Raw genomic sequence first — 13708 nt, 5'->3', positions numbered from 1 at the left:
TCCTCAATGCTGTGAGAGAAATCTCCAGCACCGCCTCCATCTTCTTCTAGAACGCCCTCTCCCTGTGTCTTCTTCTGTCCTGGGTATTCAATCTTCTAGGCCTCGGGCAGAGCCGACTGCACATGCCCACAAGAAAATGGCCGCTTACACTGTAAGCTGGTGTAAGTGACCACTTTCTTATGGCCGCTTACACAGTAAGCTAGTGTGGCCTAGACGATTGAAACCCAGGATGGAAGAAGACATAGGGAGAGGGTGTTCCAGAAGAAGATGGAGGTGTTGCTGGAGCGTTCTCTCGCAGCATTGGGGACACCCCCAGTGCTGTTTGAGCACTGAGGACCGCCCCCAGTGCTGCAAGAGAACTCATTTGCATACTGAAGAAAACCTGGATTTCTACCGAACAGCAGCGCGGAGAAGACATCTAAAGGTAGGAGAAGAATAGCCTTTCTTAAGGCTATTTCTACATGTTAGGAAGAAAAAAAGGGTATCCAATGACAGGATCCCTTTAAGTGAATGGGGCTGAGCTGCCACACCAAGCACAGCCACTATACAATGTATGGCGACAGTGTCAGGCCCCCACTGACCCAATACTGATGAGTAACTGAAGAAGAGATGAATAATAATTAAATAGGTATTCCTATTTGAGCACGCTATCCCCGATTGGTGCAGGACTCTCACCAATCAGATGAACATGAGTGTTTTGTCCACTATTCTAAATGGAGAGGTGCTCTGGCAACATTCATTTCAAGGTGAGGGCCGGAGATAGCCGAGTGCTGTATTTTGGCTACCAGACCATTACTCGGGAACACCCCCCCCCCCTCCCCAGTCTCAGTGGTTGGACCCCCCCCCCCCCCCATCAACCTGTGAGCTATCTCCAATGTTACGGATATGTTAAACTTGCACTTGGGACTATCCTTTAATAGAAAATGACAACCACTGACCTGAGAAAGATCCCCATCCCTGAGCCGCATGTGTAAGTGTGCGCCGTGCAGGCTCCTACGTCATCTCCATCCAGGTCAGTCTGACAGCAGTAGCTCTGAGAGCAAAGCATGGCACCGCACACCAGACACAGGGTGGGGGCTCTGCTCTTATCGCCTCCAGATTTTGGACATCTGAGTCAAATAGAAAAGTAATAAATAATATTCAGAACATAAAGAGTTTCATAACCGCTCAGCTGTAGATTATTGGGATTTCGGTACTTACGAGAAATTGGATGCCTGATTGATCAGACTGCTGTAATCTTCTGGCAGATCTATCAGCTTGTTGGATTCTCGGGGATAACTAGGAAGGAGAAATAACAACTATGCTGATGGCCGACATTTTCCAATCATGCTGGAACCTACTGGACTGTCGAAAGCAGCTCTGCTCCTATTCCAGTCTTAGGCACCGAGCTATCAGGGGTAACTTACCTAATACTTGTCCTCTCTGCGTCCAAAACTCGTCTCACCTCCTTGTGTTTACACCAACTTACAGAATAATAAAAAAAAGAAAGATGAAAATGACAAGCACGTGCGGATAGAACTAAACTCATCTGCAAATCTAAATTATTAACAACTAAAATCCTAGAGGCTATAAAATATCGGAACGGAGCGGAGCATCGGAAGTGCCCCGCTGCACACACTGATCAGATATTCATGGCCTGTCTTAAGGATTGGCCATAAATAAAAATCCTGAACAAGCTCTAAGTTTCTTCAAAGCCCCAAGACACTTTGGTACTTACCTAGTGATGAGGGTTTCCGTCACTTGTGGATTTTGTTGAAAAATGCTGATGAGGTTGCAGGGCAACGAGAGGAAGCTGCAAAGATGGTCGATCTGACTCAATCCACTCACTAAAAGGGTAAAAATAGGAAGAAATCTGAACATGGCTGACACGAACCTTCTGACAAAAGGTAAAAGTTGAATATAAATTAGAAATACTTTCAAGATTTAAAGGGGTTATCCAGTATAACCTGTCTTTTGCACGGAGGCTGAAGGAAAGTGGGGGAAAAAACCCCACACTCGCCTGTCCTTGCTCCGGTGTCTTGTTTTGGCAGAAGGCCCCGCCACATATGACTACTGAGACCAATCAACGGTCTCAGTAATGGAACAGAGACGTCACAAGCAGCCTCTTCACACAAAACCAAGCACAGTGCCGTACATTGTACAGTGGATATGTGTTGTATTGCAGCTCAGTCCTGTTCATTCGAATGGGACTGAGCTGTCAGTGTACAGGTTGTGTAACTACAGAACATAACACATTGCCTGTGAGCAGAAACACTTCAAACAGCTGATCGGTGGGGGTGCCTGGTGTCAGTCTCCCACTGATTGTCAATTGATGATCTATTCTACGGAGAGCTCATCCTATAAAAGAGCAGGTCACAAAATCTCACGGCCATGATGTGGTATAGAAAGTATTGTACAGTGTTCTGTGTATATTAACGTTATTATGACATAACCGGCTCACTAGTCACATACCTGGCAATTCCGTAGGGGCCGGGACGCCATTTAGGTAATGGAAAAACAAAGCTGAACACCTAAGGAATGGCAGAATGGCTGTTTTTATTGCCCTGTACAGGTGCCAGCCCGAGGACCACCGCGTGAAGGTGCTGGAAAAAAAAAAAAAAAGTTATATGAGATTATCATAAGACTAAGGGGACCCAAAGGGATCAGAACCATCGGAGTGACAAAGAACAGTATCTATAGCACTGCTGCAGGGGAAATACATGATCACCGTCTTCCTGCAATTATATCAACAGGTTACTGAGCAAGCAGCTGCAAAGGAAGGGTTAACCAAATAACAGTGAACCAAACCTGCAGCAGTGAAGTAAGGGCGCCCGGGTTTCCGTTTTCTGCCGAGAGAAACTGGACAGGAGACGGAAACCCGGCGGTCAGTTTGCAAACCCGTTCACTTGAATGGGTTTGCAAAGTGACCGCCCGGGAGCGTCTTCTGCCTCTCCGCGGCAAAACTGTTTTTTTTTTTTGTTTTTTTTTAACCGGATACAAAGTCGGACATGCATTTAAAAAAAAAATGGCCTCGCCGCGGAGAGGCAGAAGATGCTCACAGGAGGTCACTTTGCAAACCCATTCAAGCGAACGGGTTTGCAAACTGACCGCCGGGTTTCCGTCTCCTGTCCAGTTTGTCTCAGCAGAAGACGGAAACCCGAAACCGTTGACTAGGTGCAAGTGTGAACCCGCCCTCATACACATTGTCTTACCTTCCAGTGCACTGGCAGATCGTCCTGTACAAAGCTAAGGCGGCTTGTTCCTCTTCTCCATCCGGGCATTCTTGCTCCATGCCATCCTCATCTAGGAATACAATACAGGGGTCATCCCGGCAATTATTTCCTTACACGCCCCGGAAGATTTCCTCTGTTTCTGGAGTTGACTACTTACCAGGACTGGACGTGAGCACTATCTGAATGATATGTGCCATGGTTACCAAGTGAAAGAGATGCAGGTCCCCAATACCTAAACTGTACCCTGAAAAGTCCTGGCACTGTACTGACGGAAAAGAGAGCACCAAGCTGACCTGCCACGACAAACACAGAGACTTCAAGATACTCCAAAATGACAACTATAGTGATATATAATAATTAACATAACAGGGCTCAACATGCAGATGGGACAGAACTCAAAAAAACTCACCAATAAATGGAACATGTCGATGTCCAGTATACTGGGGGCTTCTTCGCTGCCCTCTTGCAAAACTATTGCTGTAAGAGAACATGAAGTCATGTCGATCAGCTATTCTCAGCAGCTGATACACAGATAATGGAGCAGGAAGCAGACAGCGCTGTTCTCAGTGTAGTGGCCAGACTAGGTACTGCAGATCAGCTCCCATTCAAATGAATGACTTATACAGCAACTAAAAAGAACAGCGCTGTCTGTTACCTGCTCCATTCTCTGTGTACCAAATGATGAGCAAAGCGGATTGGTGGAGGTTATTGGAGTCGCACCCCAACACTCTGATATTGATGATATCTTTAGGTTATTAAAGTAGAATAACTTACATTGGAAGAGCCGAGAGAAGTGTTTCTGCACCACGGACAGAGAACACACGGACCAGTGTGCTGCCGCGAACCTTGTCAGGGATTTCAAGCAGTCATCCTAACAACAAGCAAATAATCGTTAGACAATGAAGTTCTCGGAGAGATCAGATTTTCCATCCTCCTTTTAACAATCAAGTCATCCTCACCTGTCGACAAGGCAGGTTCCCAAACAAGGGTCTTTCTTCATCTGTCAATATGCGTTCTGAGGGATTGCAAAATCTGTATTAGCTGAAGTCTAATGGGGAGACCCGGCGTCTGACTGCAACTAGACAAATCTTACCAATAGTCTGTATGGTGTACGCGCAGCTTCCCCAGCACATGATGGACACACGAGGGTCTTGTTCATTGGGATGAACGTTGAGGCCGACCTTATATGTTGCTGTCCCAAACGTCGTCAGCATCTCCTTAATGCTATCTGAGAACGGGCTCCTTGAAATGAATGGAAGACCAACAGTCCAGCTAGTTTTACCATTTAGAAGCTTTACCCTCCCAACCTAACTCTCTATTACATCTAATACGTAGAAGCAAGGTTGGTTTATTTAATATTTTAGATGCACTGCAAGAAAACCCCCCCAAAGAGGCTGCAAAGGCAGAAATATCCTTAAAGAGGTGTTTGCACTAAAGAATGTTCCCCTCTATTTATAAGATAGGGAAGTGGCTCCCCAAATGGGAGTAGTGGACACGCAAGGAGCTTTGGAAATCTGTCAGGAGACTGTGACACTGTGACCACGACCACAAGCCTACATGCAATATTATCGCTCTCCTTAGTATGTTTTTTGTTGTTTGGTAAAATTTATTTGGTAGGGGTGCCCTGAGAATTTTTTTTTCCCTGTCGTCCGTACCAGCGGCACAATGTGGGGTATTTCTGCCCCTGTGTGCTGGTAGGACAGGCGGATTTTTAATTAGCCAATCAAAAGCGTGGCTGGCCCTATAAGAGGGCACAAGAACCTCCCCTCTGCGTGTTTTTTTCTGTCCTGTGTGCATGCCCACTCGACCAGGGCAGTGTCCACCTCTCAGGCCGAGAGGAGTGCGTTGTCCTTGGATCAGATTTGTGCAGCTGCCTCCTGGGCATCTGAGTCCACGTTCATTCGGCATTACCGCCTGAGGGACCGGGTGTCCGATTCCTCTGCCTTTGCCCAAACTATTTTGAGCTCTGTCATGGAGTAATCCCGCCCATCTTTGGGCCTACTTGCTATATCCCCACATTGTGCCGCTGGTACGGACGACAGGGAACAAGTGATTATGAAGATAATCTTGTTTCCCTTAGTCCTAACAGCGGCACAAGATTTCCCACCCTGGGAATCATATCTTATGTATAAAACTGTGTATAAATATGGAGGTACTTTTGTATTGACACGCAGAGGGGAGGTTCTTGTGCCCTCTTATAGGGCCAGCCACGCTTTTGATTGGCTAATTAAAAATCCGCCTGTCCTACCAGCACACAGGGGCAGAAATACCCCACATTGTGCCGCTGTTAGGACTAAGGGAAACAAGATTATCTTCATAATCACTTGTTTCTTCTCAGAGGGTTCTTGAAGTCTGAAAAGGATGGGAAACACCGTGGGGGTATGACTGCTCAGACCTGTTCATATCAAAGGGAGAGCCAAGGTACTTTGGCTTTCTGCAGCGCTTGCACTGAAATGAATGGAGTTGTGCGCACGCTGTCTGACCGCCATCAGAATCGGGGACGAAAGTCCCTCCTTTTCCTGATCACTGGGGGTGTCTGAGCAATTGGACCCCTAGAGATCTGCAAATTATCTCTTATCTTATAGATAGGGGATACCTTGCACTGCTACGAAAACCGCATTATGGCTAAGGCCCCACGTTGCGGAAACGCTGATTTTTTTGTTGCAGATTTTGCTGCGGTTTTTTTGAGCCAAAGCCAGGCGTGGATTGAGCAAAAGGGAGACCTATTAGTACTTCCTATATTTATTTCTCATTCTTTTTGGCTAAAAAAAACGCAACAAAATCTGCAGCAAAAAAAGCTGCGTTTCTGCAATGTGGGGCCTTAAGTCTAAAAGGGTGTTCCAGGCAAACTAAAAAACACAGGGGTTGGGAGGAAGCAGCGATACTCCCCATCCCTGGTCTTCTGTTCTGGCATGGGGTCGCCGTTCCATTCCGTGCAGGCACTGGCTGGACCAGAAATTAAGCGTCTCAGGTGGTCATTGTAGCCAACCACTGGCCTCAGGGGTCACATGTTGGGAACTGGTGATGTATTAGCAGTGACTTCTCCGGTAGCCAACATGTGACTGCAGAGGCCAGCGTTTGGCCACCTGTGCCACTTTCCTTCCGGCCCAGCCAGTGCCTATGTGGGACGGAACATTTGACCTGTCACCAGAATGAACAATTGGGGCTGGGCGAGTATTTATTATTTTTTTTTTTAAAGAATGGGGGCAGATGTGAGGTGGATTTTAGCCCTGATTTTGAGGTAGAATCTGCCTTAAAATCAGTGTAAATTTCCCTCAGCTACTGAAAGCCAGATTAACACATTCGTCTAGAATGGAGTGGTTCTAATCAGGTGTGTTGTGGATCCAGTAGGTGGCGCTGCCTTGGCTCGGGTAGGGTTAGTTGTGTGGTCGGCCTTCCCTAAACCTGACCATGATTTCAGGTAGATACAGCAGGTGGTGTCTCATACTAACAATCACAGGAGGCAGCGCCCCCTACTGGATCCACGACATCCAACGCAGCCCGATTTTACCCCCTCCGTTCTAGCATCTACCACTAAGCGGTGACTGACTCACGTACTTAGGCTGGAAAGTAGGCCGGAACCCTTCTGGGATATTTGTTTGCTTGGAAGACTCGGATTCCTCTGTAATAATGAGATTATTATAAATATATCTGGTTACAGAGTCATACACACATATATAGTCATATAGGCTCTGTGCACTCACCCACGCTCTTCTCTCCAAGCTCTTTTAGGACTCGGATTTGCTGTCCGGTAACATTTACCCATTCTGACAAATCTGGTTGATCTGAAAAATCTAACCTGTAGGAATGAAGTGCAGAAGACAATGATGGAGTTAAAGGATATAAACAACGGTCTAACTTTGATCCTTGTTTTTTTTTTTTTTTTTTTTTTTTTTTATCTAGGGTTAGCAAAACATGGCTGATTTCACAACTGCCAATGGGTGGTGGTAGATACTGCAGCTAAACTCAACTGAAGTGAATGGGGCTGAGCTGCAATACCATATAATACTGATACGGCGTGCATTTGGAAGAAAGCAGCCATGTTTTTCTAATCCTGGACAACCACATTAAATAGAAGTGTTCTGCAAAATCTTCTCTAACATCTACAACAAGCTGATGTCGGGGGAAACCAAGTCTGGCTGCAGCCAGGGAAATGTAGCATCATATGCAGGCCATGCATTGTAAAGTCTTTGTATTTGGAAAGGTGGCTCTGTCAGATTGGGTCACAGGACTTTGTAGCCTCTTCAACCAGCTGATCGGCGGGAGTCCAGGGTTTCAGACTCCCACCAATCACATGATGAAGACCAGTGGCGTAACTAGCAAAGACTGGGCTCCCCAGCAAACTTTTGACTTGCCCTCTACCCCTACCCCCTTTCCTCGCTCCCCACTACTTCAATGTTGGACCAGACGTCACGTGAACTAGGCCAGCGTCGCGATGCATGACGCCAGCCTGACCCACTTGACGTCTGGCCCAGAAGACTGCTGGAGCGCAAGAGAGGTAAGTAACAGTTTTCTATATTCTCTCACCTCCCCTGGGTCTCCGAACATTATACACCGGGGTCTGAAAAGACCCCAGAGTATAATGATAGCAGTATTTGTTGGGGCTCATGGGCCCGTAGCGTCACTTACTGATCCCCACTCCAGATCACAGCCGCTTCCGCTTCCCATGAACAGGAGCGGGGGGGGGGGGGGGGATTGGTAAGTAAATAGAGCCCATTACCTGCTGTGGTTACTAACCTGTGGTATAAGCTCCTTGGCGGAGGCAGCATGGGGATGACCGTGTTACTTAAGCACTGACAAAGTGGGCAGAGGAATTCGCCATTTTCCACGTCGTAGCTCGTGTGTACTCGTAAACGCTGCTGTCTGCGCTGCTCCTTCATTTGCACAGCTTCAAAATATCTAAAAACCAAAAAAAAAAAAAAAAAAAAAGTGTAAATATTTTTAATATACAGATTATAAGGAGATTTGTAGATTTGTATTGCGTACTGTACTATTGACCTGCAGGACGGCTAAGGTTTCATAGATCTGTACAAACAGGTCTTGCTGCAGATTTCGGCTTTTGCAAAGCAGAGGATGAAATTTGCAGCGAAGCCAAAGCTAAACTGCTTGTAAGACTTGCAGACGATGCCAAGGATTTGCAGGTAAATCCAAACAGGATGAATTCCCTCTATAAAGGACAATACCTTTGCCAGCAGTGTGCGTGCATTATGTGCCCACAGCTTCCGGTGTGTGTTCCACAAGCCAAGTCTGGATGCATGAAGATCGGATCATAGTTTTCTGTATATAAAATGTGCGAGATTAGTAATACAGTAATGTGGCACCTGCATTGTACTAAGTTCTAGGATGTCTATGCATGAGCTTTAACCATTTCATTAACATTTTTATTATTTCTATGTCATGCATTATAAAGGGAAGCTTCTACCACTTTACATTATCATTCAGGTACTGTAATATGCAGAAATAGTGCATATTATGTGCACCATAAGCATAATAGTCTCAACCCCACTGACCCATAGCTATGGACTGTTGACTTCGTTCCCTACCTGGGTCTTGAATAATCTTTGCTCTGTTCTTGGAGAATACAGTAGACCTTTGTATGAAGGCGGCTAGGACCATGGCTTTGCTGTCTACATTGTATGCTTGCTCTTCTTGGCACAGGATACAAGTGACCAGCTGACTCTGTTCCACAAATCGGGTCTGGTGAGGTCCAAGAGCAACCAGCTTGGAGTCTAGCAATGCAGGACTGCTGAATACATCATAGATAGAGGGTACATTAGATTCAGAAACCACAAAATAGCAGCAGACCAACAGGATGTAATAGTAAACTGAAAAATGAAAGGGACGTTCCCATCTAACAAAATGAAGGCGCATGTCAGGCTCTTTATGATTGCTGAGGGTCTGACCTCTGCCCCAATCATTAGCATAATGTAGTAGAAGTGCTGTGCATGCTTTTACATGCATAGTGTGCCATGGCCATCTGGCTATGCAGGGAACTGCAGCTAGCCCTCATTCACTTGAATGGAGATGTGCTGCAGATCCTCTACACCAGGGGTAGGGAACGGTAGGGAACGTACGGCTCTCCAGCTGTTGCAAAACTACAACTCCCAGCATGCACACTTGCTCTGCTGTTCTGGGAACTCCCATGGAAGTGAATGGAGCATGTTGGGAGTTGTAGTTTCACAGCAGCTGGAGAGCCGAAGGTTCCCTACCCCTGCTCTACACCAGGAGATCCAGGGTGCACAGTGCAGGATTAAACTGTTAAAGGAGCTCAGTGTTACACATTGCTGTGGACCCTCCATTATTAGGATTAGTAGAAGTCCCAGGAGCCAAATCCTCACCTACCAAAAAGCAATGGCATATACTAGTGATATGACAAACAGCAATTCCCCTGTTCTGGATGTAAGGGGTCCCTGTTGTCAGACCACCAGTTGTACATTTTATTTGCTGGAATGTCCATTTTATAGGATAACAAAAGGGGTTTCCAGGGCTTAACCGATAGGTGACCACTTCAGGATCAGCGAGGGTTGGAAACCTGGGACCTTCGTGGATCAGTTGTTGAGTGTCAGTGGTACTCTCAGAGCACCACATGACGTCACATTCATCATGACATTGATAACACGTCCCAAGGACAGTTCATCAAAAGTCTCAGAAGTGTCTTTAAGTAGAGGTCACGCACCGCAATACCTTACCATGTTTATGTACAACATCCCAGCTACTAAGTAGCACAGCTCCATACTTGACTCCAGCCCATCATGATGACACAAGGAAGTGGCATACAGAGACAGGTTTATATATTTGGTCAGTATTAGGCGCTCACCTGTTATCATGTGACGTCGATGCAGACACGCTTAGTTCATCCATGGACTGCTGGAAGAGCTCTTTGTTTTCGTCAATGAAGTGTCTCTGCATTTCAGACATCTGAGCCATAATCTTCTCTTTGCGGAGTCGGGCAATTTCCGCCTTTCGCTTCCTCTCCGCTTTGTCTTTATCACGAGTATTCTGAAAGTCACCACAGAATATTTATTAACATGTGCAAGATTCATTCTCTGAGCTGAACCAAAATTATTAATCTGAGTCAGCATCTGCCCTCTGCCAATCCCTTCACCGACTACCCATTGCCCAAATCAATACGGACACACAAGGCCCAACCTGTCCCCCTCCAAACATCTCTGACCTACTCTCCCTCAAGGCCTAGATCTAGAGAAGTGTGTAGAAAGACGATCAGTTCTGGCGGCCATTACCTCCTCCAGCACACTGCCCTCGACCTCCACCACTGTAGTTGCAGAAGAACTTTCTCTGATCTTCTTTATAGTTCCAAATGTCTAGGAAAAAACAAGAAAACACATCAGCAAGGAAAACTACAACTAAGCTGCGATAACCTCCATTAGTGGAAAATAAAACAATGACATCAAGACACCGGCACTTGTCATTCTCCAGAGAAACTATTTTAGTATTTTCTTGTATTGTCCATGAAACATCAACTTTTCTGTAAGCTCTGTGTTGCGTTTCTCTGAGTATAAGTTTCTGAATAAAGGGGGTGTTTGCAGTTGGGGTGCCCCCAAACACTGTCTGACATGGTCCAATTAGTGCGGACGCTGTAGGGACACAGACACCCCTTCACAAGAAGAAGGGTATCACCCTTTGTGAAGAGTTACCTTCAAAATCCAGCGGATCATATCCTTGTGAACCTCTAGGTGAGCTGCATTCTGTAAGGTCTCCAACAAGGCCAAGATGCTGGGTGTGGTGTTTGGAGCCTCGCCTGGTCCTGAAAATGGATAAAAATATTAGGTAAGATTAGAAAACCCCTTTAGTAGGGTAGAATGGGGTGGCAGATCCTCTACGTGTTCGTCTTGAATGGATCCAAGTACCACAAGCTCATAGAAGGTCTACTGAAGAAACCTATAAATCCATGACCTACTTGAGATCTTCTCTGAGAAGGTGAAGGTGAGCACGTGGTCCTCGCTGATGTTCTGCAGATGTTGGTTCTCTTCTTGTAACGCCATTCCAATCAGATGTAGAACCTAAAGAATGGTAACCAGAGGACTCATATGTTACATTTTCACTCCAAACATTGTATCTCTGAAAAAACAATGTTTTTTGCAGTAAGATTTTATTTTTCATAACTTGTTAAAGGGGTTTGTAGGAATTACAAGGTGAACAACCTCCCTGCTCAGTTCCTTCAAAAACTGAGTAAATTTGCAGCATGGCCACAAAGGGACAGACCTAATAATCCTGCCTAACATAGAGACCGGGCAGCCTAAAGATATCCCAAATTTACGATAACTGTACGACAAAGGCAGGTGCATCTTGCCAGACATGTTAGTCACGTCTTATGTTACACCATCTGCTGGTTGGCTCATTTTGCACCAAAATTTGGGCAATTTTGAAGCACAACGTCGCATTTTAAGTTATGCCCCTTCCGACTAAGCGACACCCTCTTGTCAAGAGAGATGGAAACTCAATATATAATGGTGCAAAATCTGTACACTAGTGTTTTGGTGCAAATTTGGAGAAATCTGTCTCATTCTGCTTCATATACCCCATTGGTAAGGGCAGATTTCTCCCCTGAGAACCTTCCTGTGGGTGATTTTGCATGTTTTATATGTGAATTGTGCTGAATATTTGACTCCTATGCGCTCAATGAATAAAAGCAGTAGCAGCAGCTCATTTTTCCACCGCATTAATGTGTATTTTACCGTAACGGGTAGCGGATTCCTGTTGCAGCATCGGAAACTAAGTTTGTTATTTACACTTGCGAAATCTTTCGTTAAAGCAGTAAGTGCCTACCCTCTGCAGCATGGCCTCCGACCAGGAATAACCATTGGGCTCCACGGCCCACTGAAGAATTGTCCCCATGATGCAAAGCATGACGTCTGACTGGAGAATGTTGATCAGGCTGGCAAAGAGAGGGCAAAATGTAGGCAGCACTGGAGGTGGCAAGGCTAGAACAGAATAAAGACAGGCTCTATTAACAAATATCCCAGTGCTATTTACTGTATATACATGGCTAATCTATCGCCAGAAATATACAACTCGCACTAGAGCTTATTCAGTGTCACAGCACTAACTTCTAGGTTAAGCAAAACATTTTCGCAATCGGGTCTATTAACAAAAATCTCCTTTATGTAGACAATACAGTTACTTAGGTTATGGCGCCTCCTGGTGTTCTCTTGATTCCTTCTCACAATGTCCACCTAATGTGACCAGAGCTGGTAAGAAGTTGGTGCTTCTAGAGCAGATTTCTGTTCCCTGCACAATACAAGAATCAGTCCAGCATGGATATAGAAGAGGATCCAGGCGGACTGACTGAGCTTCAGAGCATGTGCGAACATAAAGGTGGACGTGCTGAGAGGGAATCAAAAGAACAGCAGGGGGCGCCTTAGTAAGAATGTAACAGCGATATCCAGACATGGGAGCTTTTATTACGTATTATTGCCTTATAATCAAGAAAAAAAAAAAAGTCTCCGGACCGTGTGTGCGCAGTCTGAACACAGGACCAGCAATGTAGCATACCTGTATCCTCTTCATTGAGACGCTTCAGTTTACGTTGAGCCTCTTCGGCCTGCGAAAGGTAATGGAAACCTGTTAATAAAGTTCTTCAGACTGTTTGCTCCTGGATTCCCAGGATTTCTATATTGATAACCATTCCTTAGGATAGATCCTCTATAGGTGATCAATGAGACAGACTCCACCAAACAGCCGGATGAAGAGGCTGCAGTGCCCGGATGACTGCTGTGACCTCTTCACTATATAACAAGCACACTGCTGTATGGATGACAAGAGCTGTGCTTGGTATTGCAGCTCAGCCCTATTCGCTTGGAGGGGACTAAGCCCCTACTGTACCATGTCATCGATGAATATGACATTATCGACACAAGGAAGAGACTGCAGCCTCTTCAAACAGCTGATCAGTGGGTGACCTGGGTGTCGGACCTCCACCCGTCACATATTGATGACCCATCCTAAGGATAAGTCGGCAATATATAAAATCCAGGAGAATCCATTGAATGATCAACCACAAGTAAAAGGGACACGGGGCAAGTTAACACGGTGGGGGCTAGGATCATACTCATCCTCTCAGTCGTCTAATGTTGGTGATGGGTAACCATATTCCTCTTTGAGCATGTCCCATCATACGAATGATAAGTGTATAGACAGAGCCGTCCAATGGCACCAACACTTGAGTCCTATACACTGAACATATTAACATGTAGAAAAATTTACTAACCTTTGACTGTTCTGCTCGGGAGTAATGATAATAGAAGAGGTTGAAGTCCCTGGTGCACTCCGGCTTCAGTTCGTAGAGTCCTCTTCCCGTCAGGCCTGGCTTTCTTAACACGAGACAATGACAAACATGACTTTACCTACTGAACAGGACCCAAATGGTAAAAATGAAGACAAGGATCACAACTTACTTAAAGGATGCAATGGTCTCGATCACTTGCTCCATCCCAGTTTCCTTATTTTCCTGTTGGTTAAAAAAAAAATTACTTTAA

The 13708-nt window shown here is 45.6% G+C and overlaps 2 protein-coding genes across 5 annotated transcripts in view; one reads left to right on the top strand and one right to left on the bottom strand.

The window, feature by feature from the left end:
* Nucleotides 1–13708, top strand: part of TBCC (tubulin folding cofactor C) — a 270412-nt gene that overhangs the window by 32674 nt on the left and 224030 nt on the right. The window lies entirely within an intron of this gene.
* Nucleotides 1–13708, bottom strand: part of UBR2 (ubiquitin protein ligase E3 component n-recognin 2) — a 42485-nt gene that overhangs the window by 4733 nt on the left and 24044 nt on the right. For 2 of the 4 annotated variants that reach the window (XM_075267090.1, XM_075267089.1), the window contains exons 22-45: nucleotides 13628–13680; nucleotides 13441–13543; nucleotides 12726–12774; nucleotides 12000–12154; nucleotides 11131–11233; nucleotides 10868–10977; nucleotides 10454–10534; nucleotides 10030–10211; nucleotides 8756–8958; nucleotides 8396–8489; nucleotides 7950–8111; nucleotides 6917–7011; nucleotides 6771–6834; nucleotides 4306–4454; nucleotides 4172–4227; nucleotides 3987–4083; nucleotides 3622–3689; nucleotides 3370–3505; nucleotides 3192–3282; nucleotides 2452–2582; nucleotides 1718–1826; nucleotides 1407–1463; nucleotides 1201–1278; nucleotides 939–1109 (exon numbers count right to left, since the gene is read on the bottom strand). In XM_075267090.1, coding sequence (XP_075123191.1) covers nucleotides 939–1109; nucleotides 1201–1278; nucleotides 1407–1463; nucleotides 1718–1826; nucleotides 2452–2582; nucleotides 3192–3282; nucleotides 3370–3505; nucleotides 3622–3689; nucleotides 3987–4083; nucleotides 4172–4227; nucleotides 4306–4454; nucleotides 6771–6834; nucleotides 6917–7011; nucleotides 7950–8111; nucleotides 8396–8489; nucleotides 8756–8958; nucleotides 10030–10211; nucleotides 10454–10534; nucleotides 10868–10977; nucleotides 11131–11233; nucleotides 12000–12154; nucleotides 12726–12774; nucleotides 13441–13543; nucleotides 13628–13680 — 2597 coding nt within the window. The remainder of the gene's footprint in view (nucleotides 1–938; nucleotides 1110–1200; nucleotides 1279–1406; nucleotides 1464–1717; nucleotides 1827–2451; nucleotides 2583–3191; nucleotides 3283–3369; nucleotides 3506–3621; nucleotides 3690–3986; nucleotides 4084–4171; nucleotides 4228–4305; nucleotides 4455–6770; nucleotides 6835–6916; nucleotides 7012–7949; nucleotides 8112–8395; nucleotides 8490–8755; nucleotides 8959–10029; nucleotides 10212–10453; nucleotides 10535–10867; nucleotides 10978–11130; nucleotides 11234–11999; nucleotides 12155–12725; nucleotides 12775–13440; nucleotides 13544–13627; nucleotides 13681–13708) is intronic. The other 2 variants (XM_075267091.1, XM_075267092.1) reach the window with 1 other exon arrangement.

Source organism: Leptodactylus fuscus, chromosome 3 (genome assembly GCF_031893055.1).
Source record: "Leptodactylus fuscus isolate aLepFus1 chromosome 3, aLepFus1.hap2, whole genome shotgun sequence".
In the NCBI taxonomy this organism is placed as follows: Eukaryota; Metazoa; Chordata; class Amphibia; order Anura; family Leptodactylidae; genus Leptodactylus; species Leptodactylus fuscus.
The sequence above is the reverse complement of the archived record's forward strand: the minus strand, read 5'-3'. Positions and strand labels throughout refer to the sequence as shown.